Below are 19,330 nucleotides of genomic sequence, written 5' to 3'. Positions count from 1 at the left end.
CGTTGGTGTCCTTACATGCCCATATTGTTGGAAAAGCGCCAGTGAAATGAGCTACAGATAACGGAGTGAGCGGAGGGTCCTTTCCAAAGTGCCCGTTTAAAGTGGACAGATTTAGTCCATTTTCTGGATATTTTGGGATCTTTGGGCCATTTGTTCACAGATGTCCCACTGTACATTGAATGATTGCAGCCAAAAACAACACACCTTTTCCTCATTCTGCATTAAATTAAGTGCAGCTTCTAGAGTGTTGTCCACCATCTACGTCACAGGCAAGACGCCTATTAGAGTTTCCCAACACCGTGGGGGGGGGGGACCAACGGTCTTTTAAACCTTATTCCTTCAATTAGTAAGAAATAACATGTTTTCTGACGATCAATAAACACAAGTTAGGAACTCAAACTCCACTGTATTTATTTGTTTGACACTTTCATAGAGCTGGTGCTTAACCTTTAATGCTCAGGACCCCCACAGAGCAGGTATGATTTGGGCGGTGGAACCTCACCACAGTGTGTTGTGCTGCTACAAGTGGATCAGAAACAGCAGTGAGGGCAGATTGGCAGCACAAATGCTTCCATAAATATGCAACTATGCTGTTAAGATAAATAAAAAACAAATACCTTTTTAGACAGATTCCTTTTCATTCAACATTTGGTCCTAAACAAAAATAATAAATTAACATTTTTGTCATTTCTTGACAGTTTATTATCATTGAAAAACTGTTATTTTCTGTTCATACCACACTTCAAAGCTGAAGTCCTGTATTAAAGCGACTTGTTTACACAGAAAACTCAGGGTCATGACAGAAACTGACATGAACTAACAGAAGTAACGCAGTCTTGATAAAGGATCAGAGCATTGCTAGGATCCTCACATAATTCATATTTTATAGGGTCTGTCTGATAAAACGTGCTGTGTGTGAGAGCTATAACTCAGTCTCTCCCCTGTTCCGGATTTAATGAGTGAATGGCCTGTTTTATTCTAAAGTTAATGTTAAACAGAAACACGGCGCAGATGTAACTGGATTAACTCGTCAGAGAGTCAGTAACGGTCGGGGGTGTCCGTGTATTTGTGTCGTTATGGGGACAGAAGTGAGGACTTTCAGTTATTTTCAAACGTAGAGCAGAAAGTGAAAGGCTCGTGTGACACTGAAACGTTTTCAAATACGAGGAAGAGACTACGATAAATGACCTTAACAACTTTCAACACATTTCAGCTCGAGGCTCCAGTAAAACATTGATGTGGAGCGGAGCTCGGATTAAAGTGAAGTGAGAATAAGAAAGTGCGCGCGGCGAAGTGTGTCCCATTTCCGCTCTGAGCTCCGCCCCCTTGAATACTTGATCCCGTCGCGCCCTTTTGGCTCACCTAAAAATACGTCATCAAAGTGCACACTTCAAGAAAGGGATTAGGGCTTTTTTGTAAGAATTGGGACAGGGGGAAGACTGTGGGCGGGAAAATCCCGGACAGTTTTGGAATCCAGGCTGGACGCATTTTTTAGGCCCCGAAAAGAGTTCGTCTGGTCACCCTAAGATACACCACTTTTTTTTTAAACGTTTGAATAGTCAATCCACCTACTAGTGTGTTTTTAGACAGTGGGAGGAAGCCGGAGCACCCGGAAGAAACCCTTGCAGAGACCGAGAAAACCCCACACTCCTCACAGACAGTCACCTGAGGCAGGGCTTCCACCCACAACCCCAGGAGCCTGGAACTCTATCTCCCTGCTGATTTAGTCTCATTAAATTCATCATTCAGTAAAAAAGATTTAAAAAATGACGTATTCATCAGAGGGCGACCTTTCTGAATAAAAAGTTTACAAACAACAAAGTAGTACAATGTGCTTTAATAAAACACACCTGGCACACATCAGACATATCATTTGTTTATTGCTGGAAGACAATATGTACATACATTTAGGTCAAACGCAAACCAAGAATATCCTTCTCTCTAGAATTCATTAAACATCTCAACAAAAAGAAGGGAATCTCACCATAATAAACAAGTACTGGGCATCGGTGTAATACTGCAAAAGAGATACACACACACACACACCCAGCTGCACATCAAACCTGTGATGGACGAGGGATTGAAAAGTAGGGTAGAGGTTAGAATAAAAGGCCAGAGAGTAGATCAAATAAGGGAAAGAGGAGTTGAAGAGAGAATGAATGAATAAACCAATGAAAAGGGACAAGTAAAAGGGGCAAATTCAATTTCAGAATCGAAACATCAGGGTTCAGACTGAGGTACGGTCTCCTCCTTTTTTTCAGGATCGAAGGTCATCTTCAGAGCCATGTCCTGTTTAAAGTCCTTTGCCACGTCCTTATTTCTGCAGAGGGGGAAAAATACAAATAACATCAGGTGGTAAAACAATGGGGTAGGGATAGGTGACCCTCTCCAGGGTGATGTGTAGTGTCACATGTTTGATATTGTAACAGTAGGGGGAGACATTGACCTGAATAAAGCTGACAGTGTTGAATACCTAGCCAGAAATCACAGCAGTTCCCTGATGGTTTTATTATTGAAATTTTACAAATTATAAAGCGTCATAGGTTAAAAACATGCATGGCAATGCTTTTAAATTTCTAGTCATCAGGTTCTGAAGGTATCTGGTATGTAGCACAGTTATGTGACTCTTCTGTGTTTATCTGACCTGTTAATCTCTTTTCTACCCCCCTCTCCTAAAGTTACATAGTGTAGTTTCTGCAGCTCTGAGCCTGGAATAGCAACAACAGAGGCTCTGTTCTCCCTATTACAGGGACCTACAGGGAACCTACTGTTCTTTTAACTAACCGCACGGTTTCATTCATGTGTTCGTGCAGCCCAACTGTGGTGGACACAGTCCTTTAGTTGAAGAGTCGTTGAACATTGCTGGGTGTAATTTGACCGGAGATGTGTGAAATCTCATTAGCATTCTCAGTGTACGTACCTCTTTCAAAGTGACATAGAACATACTCATTCATTCATTCATTCATTATCTGTAACCCTTATCCAGTTCAGGGTCGCAGTGGGTCCAGAGCCTACCTGGAATCATTGGGCGCAAGGCAGGAATACACCCTGGAGGGGGCGCCAGTCCTTCACAGGGCGACACATACATTCACTCACACTTATGGACAGTTTTTTGAGTCACCAATCCACCTACCAACGTGTGTTTTTGGACTGTGGGAGGAAACCGGAGCACCCAGAGGAAACCCACACAGACACAGAGAGAACACACCACACTCCTCACAGACAGTCACCCATAGAAAACCCACGCGGACACTGGCAGAACACTCCGGGTGACTGTCTGTGAGGAGTGTGGTGTGTTCTCCCTGTGTCTGTGTGGGTTTCCTCCGTGTGACTGTCTGTGAGTAGTGTGGTGTGTTCTCCCTGTGTCTGCGCGGGTTTCCTCCGGGTGACTGTCTGTGAGGAGTGTGGTGTGTTCTCTCTGTGTCTGTTTGGATTTCCTCCAGGTGACTGTCTGTGAGGAGTGTGGTGTGTTCTCCCTGTGTCTGCGCGGGTTTCCTCCGGGTGACTGTCTGTGAGGAGTGTGGTGTGTTCTCTCTGTGTCTGTTTGGATTTCCTCCAGGTGACTGTCTGTGAGGAGTGTGGTGTGTTCTCTCTGTGTCTGTGTGGGTTTCCTCTGGGTGACTGTCTGTGAGGAGTGTGGTGTGTTCTCCCTGTGTCTGCGTGGGTTTCCTCCAGGTGACTGTCTGTGAGGAGTGTGGTGTGTTCTCCCTGTGTCTGTTAGGGTTTCCCCCGGGTGACTGTCTGTGAGGAGTTTGATGTGTTCTCCCTGTGTCTGTTTGGGTTTCCTCAGGGTGACTGTCTGTGAGGAGTGTGGTGTTTTCTCCCTGTGTCTGCGTGGGTTTCCTCCGGGTGACTGTCTGTGAGAAGTGTGGTGTGTTCTCCCTGTGTCTGTTTGGATTTCCTCAGGGTGACTGTCTGTGAGGAGTGTGGTGTTTTCTCCCTGTGTCTGTTTGGGTTTCCTCAGGGTGACTGTCTGTGAGGAGTGTGGTGTTTTCTCCCTGTGTCTGCGTGGGTTTCCTCCGGGTGACTGTCTGTGAGGAGTGTGGTGTGTTCTCCCTGTGTCTGTTTGGGTTTCCTCCAGGTGACTGTCTGTGAGGAGTGTGGTGTGTTCTCCCTGTGTCTGCGTGGGTTTCCTCCGGGTGACTGTCTGTGAGAAGTGTGGTGTGTTCTCCCTGTGTCTGTTTGGATTTCCTCCGGGTGGCTGTCTGTAAGAAGTGTGGTGTGTTCTCCCTGTGTCTGTTTGGGTTTCCTCCAGGTGACTGTCTGTGAGGAGTGTGGTGTGTTCTCTCTGTGTCTGCGTGGGTTTCCTCCGGGTGCTCCAGTTTCCTCCCACAGTCCAAAAACACACGTTGGTAGGTGGGTTTGCTACTCAAAAGTGTCTGTAGGTGTGAGTGTGTGTGTTGCCCTGTGAAGGACTGGCGCCCCCTCCAGGGTGTATTCCTGCCTTGCGCCCAATGATTCCAGGTAGGCTCTGGACCCACCGCGACCCTGAACTGGATAAAGGTTACAGACAATGAATTAATTAATAAATGTCTGTCATTTAACTTTCTTTTTATATAAAATTATGTGTTGTATTTGATCTCAAAGCTAGAAATATCATGGTCAAAATTTTAAGCTTCCACACTGGATAGGAGTTCAGACGCTGGACCGAGGGCCTAACTTCTCAGATTATCACTAACAAAATAAGAAATTAAATCAATTTGATTTATATTTTCATAAGTTGAAACCAAACTTAGTGAAAAATATACATCACTCTTAAAGTCCGAGTCTGAGTCTGAGTGATGACATCACATTTCTGTCAGTTGTTAGAAATGAAAGACGGTTGATCTCAGTCATGTGATAGTTCAGTGTTTAAGGTAAATGTTAGCTTCTGTTACAAGCATATCGTCATTCTCCAAAGAAAAACACGCATCTCCATTTTAATTTTTGAACCCAGCAGATTCACATTATGTGTACATTTTAATGACGAACGGAAAATGACATCCTTTCACATCGACTTCTATTGAAAGTTGAGAAGGTTTGTTCCCTCTCCTGTAAACAGGAGTGATACATGTCTTTAATCGGACAGCGATGATATATAAACATATATAAAGAATGTGGAGTGTATTTTACAGCACTCAAATGTCTGTTTAACGTTAATCTGTTTAAGTCGTGCCATTAGGATTCCACAGGGGTGCTAACAGTAATTAGCCTCAATGGAGAGATGCTTTTTTTCCTTTATTTTTATTGTGTTTTAAGATCACGCTTTACTACTACAATTTACCTCTGGGGCAAACACACACAAAAACAGTGTGGTTATTAAATGTAAAATATTTGTGTTAGTTTATTCACCGTGCTTCCGTTTCTGACGGTAAACGAAGAGTAGTCAACAGCTTTGTGATTTCTGACCAGGGGTTTAATGGCAGATTAATGGTGGTACTATGCTACGGTGACCAGACATCCTCTTTTACCCGGACATGTCCTCTTTTTTAGACTTAAAAAAATGTCCGGGCGGAATTCCACAAACGTCCGGGATTTTGTTTTTCTAGAGTTTACATAGAACTTCGAGAAGCGTTTCGTTCACAAACTAGTCCCGCCCTCCCCTACTCCGATTGGTTCGCTTGAGTGAGAAGGGGGAGTGGTGAAGTAGCCTAAAATCTTCTGATTGGACGGTCTGACTGTAGAGCTACCATTATTGGTCGATAACCTTCTCTGTAAACATTTAATTGGTCAGTCTGCACGTCAGTAGTCATCCACCCCCCCCCTCCGCACGGAGACGTATCCTTTTTTTCACCACCTCAGATCTGGTCACCCTAACTATGCTACCTGTTTCAGTTCTACAAACCGGTCCAAACATCACTCGACTAAAGACTTTTAAGGAAAGGATGTGTGGAAACTATGGGGATGAAAAAAGTAATTGTAAATAAAAAAGACAAGTAAAAAATGGGCAGAGTGAATGGGTGTGTATAGTCTTAATGAAGGTTTGATGAACAATTTCAAACCCTTTTATAGGAATCCTGGCTTATATTCTGGCAAAACAAGTGGACAAAATAGTGTCCACTAAAACCAGTTATAAAGCTCATGCCGTCGTACAACAGTTGGTATCATCTTTGTTGTTTTCTTGTTTGTTTCAAATACATTTGGCCCAGTGGGAAATCCAGTGGCCAACAGCCTCTAAAAACTATTTCTTCAGTCAAATTGAGAAAAAAAAACCCTCAAATCAAACCTCCAATGAGACGACCCAGTAAACAATTAGCCGTTGATTCAACGTTGAAATAACGTAATGACTGCCGTTTAATCAACGTTCTCTTAAGGTTGAAAATGAAAGTTGAAAAGACGTCCAAACACAGACATTGAAAAGACGACTGTTAGACGTATTTTGGACGTCCACTGTCGTTATTAATTGGTCACCACTTAACTAAGATGGATTTTGGACGTCCATTGACGTTTAAAATATGTCCTTGACTAACAGGCTACTTTTAGACCTATTTTGAACGTCCAGGGACGTTCCTTGTTTACTGGGAAAGACATCGTGAACTGACTGGGGAATGTGTCACTGAGATACACACTATGTACCACTGTTTAATATTGATCCTCAGGAAGGTGGCTCTCAGCACAATGTCAAACCTAGTAAAACATGATCAGAAATGCTAATCCTAAAACAATAACATTAAGATGAGTTGTTTTAGCTCCAATATTTGTTTTATCCTTGGTCTTATCTTGGTCTTGATTAATATAAACATGACATCCATTTTGGTGCTAATTTGGCTAACGTTCATTTCATCCTCAGTTCACAGGAAGTCAGTGCCGAACCCCTACAATAAGCTGATTGGTTGTTTGTTGCTATGCCAACAACAGAGTCAAATATTATTGGTCGGTGAGTTTTGACATTAGCAAAGTTTGCAAAAAGCAGAGGGCAAATAAAATAATGTTGCATTTTTGCTCTGAAAGATCCCGTTTGGCTGAAGATACCATCAGCTAAGTCACCTTTCCAGTGTTCAGTTACAGTTGTCACAATAAACCACACAAATAAATCATGTTCTGTGCGTAAAGGCCACTGTATACATTCCGAAAGTGCAGCAGGAGTGTGAGGTGTGAGTGGGAAATCAGGCTACGGGGGTTCGGGGTGTGGGGCGCTGCAGGGCGGGTCGTGAGGGAAAATTAAAAGAGACTGAAAGAGTTATACAGAAGGTGATTGAAATAAAAGTAACCTGGGCTGGGCAGGTGGTCGGACACTGGGCAGGACGTCCCAGCTCGACGTGGAGCTGCCGTGTGACCGAGGGATACAATCAGGAGATCAAAGACAAATCAGCCACAGATGAACATGAGCAGTGACAGTTTCAACATGATACTGTGTTTGATTCAACACACAATCTACTGCATGTGATATCACAATATATATTCAGTCTTGCATTACGTGTTAATATCTGGATGTGCATTAATGATTGTAAAGAGGAGGAGATTTAAAGTGGAGGACAGAGTTTAATAGATCATTTCTCAACCATTTTTCGATCACAGCACCCTTTAGTATGAAAAATACTATTTAACCACAATCTAAAATATAGTAACAAGATGCCCTCTGCATCCGTCTGACACATAAAACACACACACACACACACACACACACACACACACACACATACAGGCACCGGCAGTTATAATGAGCTGTAATTTTTTTTTTCTTTTGATATAAAATTGTGACAAGAGCTGATCGACTGTATTTTTGTGGAATACTTTGCTTGAGAATAAAATTAAGTTTTTGCTGCATCTGCTAAGTCCCTTCACAATACAATCCCACCGTCCCACTCCACTGGCAGTGTGCAAAAGACTCCAATAGAAAATACTGACTACATTTCTCATTGAGAACTTTTACATGCTGAGAGATAATGTCAGAATATCTTTTACACACTACCAACATGTGTTTTTGAAGTGTGGGAGGAAACAGGAGCACCCGGAGGAAACCCACGCAGACACAGAGAGAACACACCACACTCCTCACAGACAGTCACCCGGAGGAAACCCACGCAGACACAGAGAGAACACACCACACTCCTCACAGACAGTCACCCGGAGGAAACCCACACAGACACAGGGAGAACACACCACACTCCTCACAGACAGTCACCCGGAGGAAACCCACGCAGACACAGGGAGAACACACCACACTCCTCACAGACAGTCACCTGGAGGAAACCCACGCAGACACAGGGAGAACACACCACACTCCTCACAGACAGTCACTGGTTGAGAGTACGCTGTGCGCGTTTGGCTGCCGCTTCTCGCCAGTGTGTGTGAATTGAGTGTTCTGAGCAGTGTAGATTGTAAAGCGTCCTTGGGTGTCTAGAAAGGCGCTATATAAGTGTAACGATAATAATAATAATAATAATAATAATTTGATGTGAGAGCATGTGTATATTAGTAATATTAGGGTTTTTAAAGATTAAACATCAACAGCTGCAGGGTTTGCTGGTAATCTGCATTAACACCATAGCTGCTACTACCAGGGTCCCCTATGGATTTGCCAGGTCCTGATCCATGGCAATAGGAGGCCACTTAAACCTTCTTAGGTTTGTAAACCCTCAAACACATCGAGACACAGCCAGGATTCTTTAAGAGTTCAGTAATGAACCAGGTGCTTACACATGACTTACAGTAAGCCAGTGGCCGTCAGCTCTGAATTCACAAAGACTCACACATTTATGCACATATTTACTCTGTTCCCATGATCCTCTGCTACGTGAATATCCTGAAGGTCCTCAGCAAATGCTGGAAGTACTGATTTTATTCACTCTTTCATCTTCTGTAAATGCTTCATCATGATCAGGGTCGTGGTGGGTCCGGAACCTTCTCAGAGTCATCGGGCACAAGACAGGAACACACCCTCAGCAGGGCTCCAGACCATCACGGGGCAGCATACACTCATCTAGTCACTCACGCACTCACACATGTACGTTGTCACACAGGCACTCCCCCTAACAACGTGTGTTTGGACTGTGGGAGGAAACCCACGCAGACACAGCGAGAACACACCTCACTCCTCACACACAATGACCCGAGGTGAGGATTGAACACAGGACTCTGGAGCTGTGTGTACTGACGTTAATAAACACAAAGTTACTTTTATCCAGCTGTGGTTTCCAAACCGTGGGTAAAGCACACGCTGTGTCTGAAACTGGGCCCTATTCACTATACAGTGCACGATTGTTTGGTTTCCGGAATTTTGTAGTAGTGTCCGAATACGCAGTGGACAACTTTCAGTGTACTCAAACAATACCACAACGCACCACAAAAAGTAGTGTACAACTCATGTACACTAGCTGATTACCCACAATCCACTGCGTTGTTTAATAAAAAACCTGCATGAGTTAGTGTCCAAAATTGTTTACTACCCTTCTGAATTCATTCATTCATTATCTGTAACCCTTATCCAGTTCAGGGTCGCAGTGGGTCCAGACCCTACCTGGAATCATTGGGCGCAAGGCAGGAATACACCCTGGAGGGGGCGCCAGTCCTTCACAGGGCACCGCTCACACCTACGGACACTTTTCACACAGGGAGAACACACTACACTCCTCACAGACAGTCACCTGGAGGAAACCCACGCAGACACAGGGAGAACACACTACACACCTCACAGACAGTGACCCGGAGGAAACCCACGCAGACACAGGGAGAACACACCACACTCCTCACAGACAGTCACCCGGAGGAAACCCACGCAGACACAGAGAGAACACACCACACTCCTCACAGACAGTCACCCGGAGGAAACCCACGCAGACACAGAGAGAACACACCACACTCCTCACAGACAGTCACCCGGAGGAAACCCACGCAGACACAGAGAGAACACACCACACTCCTCACAGACAGTCACCCGGAGCGGGAATCGAACCCACAACCTCCAGGTCCCTGGAGCTGTGTGACTGCGACACCTACCTGCTGCGCCACCGTGCCGCCCTGCATTCGTATTCTAATTCAAAAAATAAATTTAACTAACTTAGTAGGCTCCGTTCTCATAGGTTCATAAGGATAGGCATCAAATTAGTAGCAAAGTTAACTTGTGAAACGCATGGCACTCAGTTTCAGAAACTCACAGAGGGAGATGCAGCAACAGACCCCTCATCCTCTGTGGACTTTTTTAGCTATTTATACTGTAATGTGTTAATGTGTTTAGCAGCACCAACTGTTATCAAAACATGTGGCCTATGTTTGGCTAATGCCTAATTAGAATAAGAGACTAAAGGCAGTTCCATCTAGTGTTGACCTTGTTTGTCATATCCTTTAGAAACATACAATACCAAATAGTTTTTATGATTATATGAAATCTGAGGAACACTGAGGAAGTGTTTGAGAGGGACCCATGGGCACTGCTTGTGCACAGGGCCCAGAATTTGATGCTACGTCCCTGCTGCTGACTCTGGCAAAGTGCTTCATGTTATTAACTTGGACTCCTGTGCCGGCTGTTTGTTTCTGAGTGAGTGGTTCAGATTTACTGAAAGCTTTTTTTTTCTTTTTGTGGCTCATGTAATAAAGACTCCACTGCACAACCCGACCCCTCAGTGGGTAGAAGGTAGCGTAAGAATGGATAATACTGAAAAGCTGAAAATCCTATAGGCTTCCAGTAAAGATTTTGCAGTCTTAAAGTGAGATGGAGCATGTTATAAGCAAGTGAGTGTGTGGAACTGAGCACGTAGAGAGTTTAGCCCCCGACTTCGTTTAGACGCTCATAAAAAACAAAGAGCTAGTTTGGGATTTCTCACCGAATCGTTTTCACCACGAACCAGGCGATCACACCCAGGCCGATACAGCCACACAGCGAGCCCACTACGATGGCTGAGATCTCACCTGAGAGGCAGAGAGGGCGATATAGAAGAGAGGGACAACAATAAAATGTTTCATGTATCACAGAAGTTTTAACATTTACAGAAGCTCAAAAACATTCAATCCGTGTAAAGGACGTGGTTCCGACATGAACGTGAATATCATTTAATCCACATCAGTGTGAAAACAAAGACATTGCTGTGAGGCACTGAATAGCACCCTCTTGTGGAGCAGTTCTTAAACATGAGTGAGTATGTGAGTGAGAATGTGAGTGAGTGAGCGTGTACAGTATGTATGTGAATCATTTATGGTCTGTGAGTGAGTGACTGGCTGAGAATGAGAGTATATCAGTGAGTGTGCATGTATTTGAGAATGATTGAGTGAGTGAGTGAGTGAGTGAGTGGCTGAGAATGAGAGTATGTCAGTGACTGTGTATGTATTTGAGAATGATTGATTGAGTGAGTGAGTGAGTGAGTGAGTGAGTGAGTGAGTGGCTGAGAATGAGAGTATGTCAGTGACTGTGTATGTATTTGAGAATGATTGAGTGAGTGAGTGAGTGAGTGAGTGAGTGAGTGGCTGAGAATGAGAGTATGTCAGTGACTGTGTATGTATTTGAGAATGATTGAGTGAGTGAGTGAGTGAGTGAGTGAGTGAGTGGCTGAGAATGAGAGTATGTCAATGTGTGTGTATGTATTTGAGAATGATTGAGTGAGTGAGTGAGTGAGTGAGTGAGTGAGTGAGTGGCTGAGAATGAGAGTATGTCAGTGAGTGTGTATGTATTTGAGAATGATTGAGTGAGTGAGTGAGTGAGTGAGTGGCTGAGAATGAGAGTATGTCAATGTGTGTGTATGTATTTGAGAATGATTGAGTGAGTGAGTGAGTGAGTGAGTGGCTGAGAATGAGAGTATGTCAATGTGTGTGTATGTATTTGAGAATGATTGAGTGAGTGAGTGAGTGAGTGAGTGGCTGAGAATGAGAGTATGTCAATGTGTGTGTATGTATTTGAGAATGATTGAGTGATTGAGTGAGTGAGTGAGTGAGTGAGTGGCTGAGAATAAGAGTATGTCAATGTGTGTGTATGTATTTGAGAATGATTGAGTGAGTGAGTGAGTGAGTGAGTGAGTGAGTAGCTGAGAATGAGAGTATGTCAGTGAGTGTGTATGTATTTGAGAATGATTGAGTGAGTGAGTGAGTGAGTGAGTGAGTGAGTGGCTGAGAATGAGAGTATGTCAATGTGTGTGTATGTATTTGAGAATGATTGAGTGAGTGAGTGAGTGAGTGAGTGGCTGAGAATGAGAGTATGTCAATGTGTGTGTATGTATTTGAGAATGATTGAGTGATTGAGTGAGTGAGTGAGTGAGTGAGTGGCTGAGAATGAGAGTATGTCAATGTGTGTGTATGTATTTGAGAATGATTGAGTGAGTGAGTGAGTGAGTGAGTGGCTGAGAATGAGAGTATGTCAGTGAGTGTGTATGTATTTGAGAATGATTGAGTGAGTGAGTGAGTGAGTGAGTGAGTGAGTGGCTGAGAATGAGAGTATGTCAGTGACTGTGTATGTATTTGAGAATGATTGATTGAGTGAGTGAGTGAGTGAGTGAGTGAGTGAGTGAGTGGCTGAGAATGAGAGTATGTCAGTGACTGTGTATGTATTTGAGAATGATTGAGTGAGTGAGTGAGTGAGTGAGTGAGTGAGTGGCTGAGAATGAGAGTATGTCAGTGACTGTGTATGTATTTGAGAATGATTGAGTGAGTGAGTGAGTGAGTGAGTGAGTGAGTGGCTGAGAATGAGAGTATGTCAATGTGTGTGTATGTATTTGAGAATGATTGAGTGAGTGAGTGAGTGAGTGAGTGAGTGAGTGAGTGGCTGAGAATGAGAGTATGTCAGTGAGTGTGTATGTATTTGAGAATGATTGAGTGAGTGAGTGAGTGAGTGAGTGGCTGAGAATGAGAGTATGTCAATGTGTGTGTATGTATTTGAGAATGATTGAGTGAGTGAGTGAGTGAGTGAGTGGCTGAGAATGAGAGTATGTCAATGTGTGTGTATGTATTTGAGAATGATTGAGTGAGTGAGTGAGTGAGTGAGTGGCTGAGAATGAGAGTATGTCAATGTGTGTGTATGTATTTGAGAATGATTGAGTGATTGAGTGAGTGAGTGAGTGAGTGAGTGGCTGAGAATAAGAGTATGTCAATGTGTGTGTATGTATTTGAGAATGATTGAGTGAGTGAGTGAGTGAGTGAGTGAGTGAGTAGCTGAGAATGAGAGTATGTCAGTGAGTGTGTATGTATTTGAGAATGATTGAGTGAGTGAGTGAGTGAGTGAGTGAGTGAGTGGCTGAGAATGAGAGTATGTCAATGTGTGTGTATGTATTTGAGAATGATTGAGTGAGTGAGTGAGTGAGTGAGTGGCTGAGAATGAGAGTATGTCAATGTGTGTGTATGTATTTGAGAATGATTGAGTGATTGAGTGAGTGAGTGAGTGAGTGAGTGGCTGAGAATGAGAGTATGTCAATGTGTGTGTATGTATTTGAGAATGATTGAGTGAGTGAGTGAGTGAGTGAGTGGCTGAGAATGAGAGTATGTCAGTGAGTGTGTATGTATTTGAGAATGATTGAGTGAGTGAGTGAGTGAGTGAGTGAGTGAGTGGCTGAGAATGAGAGTATGTCAGTGACTGTGTATGTATTTGAGAATGATTGATTGAGTGAGTGAGTGAGTGAGTGAGTGAGTGGCTGAGAATGAGAGTATGTCAGTGACTGTGTATGTATTTGAGAATGATTGAGTGAGTGAGTGAGTGAGTGAGTGAGTGAGTGAGTGAGTGGCTGAGAATGAGAGTATGTCAGTGACTGTGTATGTATTTGAGAATGATTGAGTGAGTGAGTGAGTGAGTGAGTGAGTGGGTGAGTGAGTGGCTGAGAATGAGAGTATGTCAATGTGTGTGTATGTATTTGAGAATGATTGAGTGAGTGAGTGAGTGAGTGAGTGAGTGAGTGAGTGGCTGAGAATGAGAGTATGTCAATGTGTGTGTATGTATTTGAGAATGATTGAGTGAGTGAGTGAGTGAGTGAGTGAGTGAGTGAGAATGAGAGTATGTCAGTGAGTGTGTATTTATTTGAGAATGATTGAGTGATTGAGTGAGTGAGTGAGTGAGTGAGTGGCTGAGAATGAGAGTATGTCAATGTGTGTGTATGTATTTGAGAATGATTGAGTGAGTGAGTGAGTGAGTGAGTGAGTGAGTGAGTGGCTGAGAATGAGAGTATGTCAGTGACTGTGTATGTATTTGAGAATGATTGATTGAGTGAGTGAGTGAGTGAGTGAGTGGCTGAGAATGAGAGTATGTCAGTGACTGTGTATGTATTTGAGACTGATTGAGTGAGTGAGTGAGTGAGTGAGTGAGTGAGTGGCTGAGAATGAGACTATGTCAGTGACTGTGTATGTATTTGAGAATGATTGAGTGAGTGAGCGAGTGAGTGAGTGGCTGAGAATGAGAGTATGTCAATGTGTGTGTATGTATTTGAGAATGATTGAGTGAGTGAGTGAGAGAGTGAGTGAGTGAGTGAGTGAGTGAGTGAGTGAGTGGCTGAGAATGAGAGTATGTCAGTGAGTGTGTATGTATTTGAGAATGATTGAGTGAGTGAGTGAGTGAGTGAGTGAGTGAGTGAGTGAGTGGCTGAGAATGAGAGTATGTCAATGTGTGTGTATGTATTTGAGAATGATTGAGTGAGTGAGTGAGAGAGTGAGAGAGTGAGTGAGTGAGTGAGTGAGTGGCTGAGAATGAGAGTATGTCAATGTGTGTGTATGTATTTGAGAATGATTGAGTGAGTGAGTGAGTGAGTGAGTGAGTGGCTGAGAATGAGAGTATGTCAATGTGTGTGTATGTATTTGAGAATGATTGAGTGAGTGAGTGAGTGAGTGAGTGAGTGAGTGTGTGAGTGAGTGAGTGAGTGAGTGAGTGAGTGGCTGAGAATGAGAGTATGTCAGTGAGTGTGTATGTATTTGAGAATGATTGAGTGAGTGAGTGAGTGAGTGAGTGAGTGGCTGAGAATGAGAGTATATCAATGTGTGTGTATGTATTTGAGAATGATTGAGTGAGTGAGTGAGTGAGTGAGAATGAGAGTATGTCAGTGAGTGTGTATGTATTTGAGAATGATTGAGTGATTGAGTGAGTGAGTGAGTGAGTGGCTGAGAATGAGAGTATGTCAATGTGTGTGTATGTATTTGAGAATGATTGAGTGAGTGAGTGAGTGAGTGAGTGAGTGAGTGAGTGGCTGAGAATGAGAGTATGTCAGTGACTGTGTATGTATTTGAGAATGATTGATTGAGTGAGTGAGTGAGTGAGTGAGTGGCTGAGAATGAGAGTATGTCAGTGACTGTGTATGTATTTGAGACTGATTGAGTGAGTGAGTGAGTGAGTGAGTGAGTGAGTGGCTGAGAATGAGACTATGTCAGTGACTGTGTATGTATTTGAGAATGATTGAGTGAGTGAGTGAGTGAGTGAGTGAGTGGCTGAGAATGAGAGTATGTCAATGTGTGTGTATGTATTTGAGAATGATTGAGTGAGTGAGTGAGAGAGTGAGTGAGTGAGTGAGTGAGTGAGTGAGTGGCTGAGAATGAGAGTATGTCAATGTGTGTGTATGTATTTGAGAATGATTGAGTGAGTGAGTGAGAGAGTGAGAGAGTGAGAGAGTGAGTGAGTGAGTGAGTGAGTGGCTGAGTATGAGAGTATGTCAATGTGTGTGTATGTATTTGAGAATGATTGAGTGAGTGAGTGAGTGAGTGAGTGAGTGAGTGGCTGAGAATGAGAGTATGTCAATGTGTGTGTATGTATTTGAGAATGATTGAGTGAGTGAGTGAGTGAGTGAGTGAGTGAGTGGCTGAGAATGAGAGTATGTCAATGTGTGTGTATGTATTTGAGAATGATTGAGTGAGTGAGTGAGAGAGTGAGAGAGTGAGAGAGTGAGTGAGTGAGTGAGTGAGTGGCTGAGTATGAGAGTATGTCAATGTGTGTGTATGTATTTGAGAATGATTGAGTGAGTGAGTGAGTGAGTGAGTGAGTGAGTGAGTGGCTGAGAATGAGAGTATGTCAATGTGTGTGTATGTATTTGAGAATGATTGAGTGAGTGAGTGAGTGAGTGAGTGAGTGAGTGAGTGGCTGAGAATGAGAGTATGTCAATGTGTGTGTATGTATTTGAGAATGATTGAGTGAGTGAGTGAGTGAGTGAGTGAGTGAGTGTGTGAGTGAGTGAGTGAGTGAGTGAGTGGCTGAGAATGAGAGTATGTCAGTGAGTGTGTATGTATTTGAGAATGATTGAGTGAGTGAGTGAGTGAGTGAGTGAGTGGCTGAGAATGAGAGTATGTCAATGTGTGTGTATGTATTTGAGAATGATTGAGTGAGTGAGTGAGTGAGTGAGTGAGTGAGTGAGTGGCTGAGAATGAGAGTATGTCAGTGACTGTGTATGTATTTGAGAATGATTGATTGAGTGAGTGAGTGAGTGAGTGAGTGGCTGAGAATGAGAGTATGTCAATGTGTGTGTATGTATTTGAGAATGATTGAGTGAGTGAGTGAGTGAGTGAGTGAGTGAGTGAGTGAGAGAGTGAGTGAGTAAGCGGCTGAGAATGAGAGTATGTCAGTGAGTGTGTATGTATTTGAGAATGAGTGAGTGAGTGAGTGAGTGAGCTACAAGTGGGTTACAAGATGATTCCATAACATGTTTTGAATCTAAAAATATTAGAATATGAAGTGACAACAACAGGTAATAAAAATACTGAAAACAATCTTACCATCTGTGTAGATTTGTACCGAAACTGGACCGGAAAACACAAACAAACAAACGTTACAATGATGTTTTCTTACACGTTATTTGAAAGCATTGTTTATAAACGAATACTAATATGTTAATATTAGGGCTCAGTCAAATTGGTCTCCTTTCAGTGTGGTCTTTAGCCAGTAACATACAGTAAAAAGGTTATGGGAAAGAAGCGTTTGGACATTAACTCATCGCACAGTTCTTCTAAAATGGAGGGTACTGATAGATAGTTTGCCCCATGGGAGTTTGCCCCATGCTCTAGCACAGCTACTCTTCTAGAACGACATTAGACTAGAGGTTGGAAGATATCTGTGAGGATCTGATTGAATTCAGCCAGTGAGAGAACATTGCTTAGGTCTGGTGCTGATGCTGAATGATTAGTTCTGGATCAGAAACACCACTCCAACTCATCCCAAATGTATTGGATGAAGTTCCACTGCTTCCCTCTAGGTGACACTAGTGCTCATGTGCAGCTGCTCCAGAACCCAGTTTTTTTTATGAGATTGTACAAGCTGCTTGAGGAAATCTGTGTCCACGACTGCTAATTATATATAAAGGGTGACTATAAACATTTAGACACATTGGAAGTGATGTTATGGCACATGATACTCATCTGAAATAAATGAACAATGAGGCTTTTCCATTAGCCACAATGATTTATCAGAACTGATTATGGCACGAAATTCAGGATAAAAGCAATGGACCAAGGCTTTCCCCAGATTAAACCTTAAGACTGTAGTGAACTGGACAGCACGGACAAACACTGACACGGGACATCCAGGAGTTCCAGATGAATCTCCACATAAACAAACACAATCAAACGCTGAGCAGACATTAGTGTTTGTCGAGGTTAATCCGGTCAGCATCAGGCATTTAGGAGTCTCAGATGTTGCCAGTTATAAAAGCAGCGCATTGTCATTCTGTAGGAATTATTTCTCAGATGTAGCTCAGTGAAACACTCCCCTTTTCATGTCATTATTTCAATTATTTATTAAAATCTTTGTGTTTCTAAAAAAATGCATATTTTAATCAAAGTAAATAAAATGCAATGGAATTGAAACCAAAAATGATGTAATTTTGTAAATAGGATTTCTGTAAAACTGACAGCAATTAAACACTAATAACTGTAGACCTCTAAGGGTTAAAATGACATACTTTATTTTTAGCTTGTAAAGTTTGACTTTTAACAGTGTGTGTGTGTGTGTGTGAAAGAGAAAAAAAAAAAGAGAGAGAGAGAGAGAGAGAGAGAGAGAGAGAGAGCAAAATAAACTAAATGCCAGTGACCTCAAGTGACTTCGGCAGAGTCAGTATTTCACTTTAATGGATGAAGAGGAGGAAGAGAATGGAGGAAAACAGAAAATAAGAGGAAAGTGGAAAAGAAGACAAAAAGGTGAGAAGAGAAGAGAAGAAACGAGAAGATAAGAGATGAGAAGAGAAGAGAAGAGAAGAGAAAAGGTGAGAAGAGAAGAGAAGAAAAGAGAAGATAAGAGAAGAGAAGAGAAGAGAAGAGAAGAGAAGAAAAGAGAAGATAAGAGAAGAGAAGATAAGAGAAGAGATGAGAAGAGAAGAAAAGAGAAGAGAAGAAAATAAGAGGGAAGTTGAAAAGAAGACAAAAAGGTGAGAAGAGAAGAAAAGAGAAGAGAAGAAAAGAGAAGAGAAGAGAAGGGAAGATAAGGTAAGATAAGATAAGATAAGAAAATAAGAGGAAAGTTGAAAAGAAGACAAAAAGGTGAGAAGAGAAGGAAAGAGAAGAGAAGAGAAGAGAAGAGAAGAAATGAGAAGAGAAGAGAAGAGAAGAGAAGAGAAGAGAAGAGAAGAAATGAGAAGAGAAGAGAAGAGAAGAAAAGAAAAGAAAAGAAAAGAGAAGAGAAGAGAAGAAAAGAGAAGAGAAGAGAAGAAAAGAGAAGAGAAGAAAAGAAAAGAAAAGAGAAGAGAAGAGAAGAAAAGAGAAGAGAAGAAAAGAGAAGAGAAGAGAAGAGAAGAAAAGAAAAGAAAAGAGAAGAGAAGAAAAGAGAAGAGAAGAAAAGAGAAGAGAAGAGAAGAGAAGAAAAGAAAAGAAAAGAGAAGAGAAGAAATGAGAAGAGAAGAGAAGAAATGAGAAGATAATAAAAGAGAAGAGAAGAGAAGAGAAGAGAAGAGAAGGAAAGGCGAAGGAAAGCAGAAGAAAAGAATACAAATCACAAGAATAAGGAGTAGAGTAAAAGAAAGATGGAGAGGATAGAGGAGTATGACTTATCACTGCAGACAGGTACGGGTTAAAATGTTACACATGTGAGCTGGGAGCTTTTGATTATGTAAAGAGAAAGAGAGAGTGTGTGTGTGTGTGTGTGTGTGTGTGTGTGTGTGTGTGTGTGTGTGTGTGTGTGTGTGTTTGTGTGTGAGAGAGAAATTAAAGGCCAGCAGGTGACCTAAAGCGAGAGCTGCAGTGTTAGCATTTTTACTTCAAGCTATCTCAGGCATTCCTTAGGTGCTTTCTTTTCTCTTGCTCCCTCACATCTACAACTCTGCCCCTCTCACTGTCCCCCTGGGCTCACGGACCCCCGGTCCCTCTCTCACATGACTACAATAAACTCCCTGTTCCGAGGGAGAGATTCTGAATTTGAACTAATCAGCTGTCACACAAACAAAGAGCTCAGCCGTAGCCCTCACTTTTTCTACTCCCACATTCCTCTGTCACTCTCTCTCTCAGACACACACACACACACACACTACCTCTCTCCCACACT

At 42.6% G+C, this 19,330-nt stretch overlaps 1 protein-coding gene across 1 annotated transcript in view; it reads right to left on the bottom strand.

Annotated features, from left to right (window-relative positions):
- Window positions 1-1,869: 1,869 nt before the first annotated feature.
- ca14 (carbonic anhydrase XIV) overlaps window positions 1,870-19,330 on the bottom strand; it is a 31,425-nt gene continuing 13,964 nt past the window's right edge. Inside the window, exons 9-11 of the mRNA XM_066683912.1 lie at window positions 16,579-16,602; window positions 10,743-10,827; window positions 1,870-2,320 (exon numbers count right to left, since the gene is read on the bottom strand). Of these exons, the coding sequence (XP_066540009.1) occupies window positions 2,221-2,320; window positions 10,743-10,827; window positions 16,579-16,602 (209 nt within the window). The 3' untranslated portion in view covers window positions 1,870-2,220. The remainder of the gene's footprint in view (window positions 2,321-10,742; window positions 10,828-16,578; window positions 16,603-19,330) is intronic.

The sequence above is a fragment of the Hoplias malabaricus genome, chromosome 10 (assembly GCF_029633855.1).
Source record: "Hoplias malabaricus isolate fHopMal1 chromosome 10, fHopMal1.hap1, whole genome shotgun sequence".
NCBI classification, from domain to species: Eukaryota; Metazoa; Chordata; class Actinopteri; order Characiformes; family Erythrinidae; genus Hoplias; species Hoplias malabaricus.
Note: the sequence above shows the minus strand (reverse complement) of the source record. Positions and strands in the feature narration are given on the sequence as shown.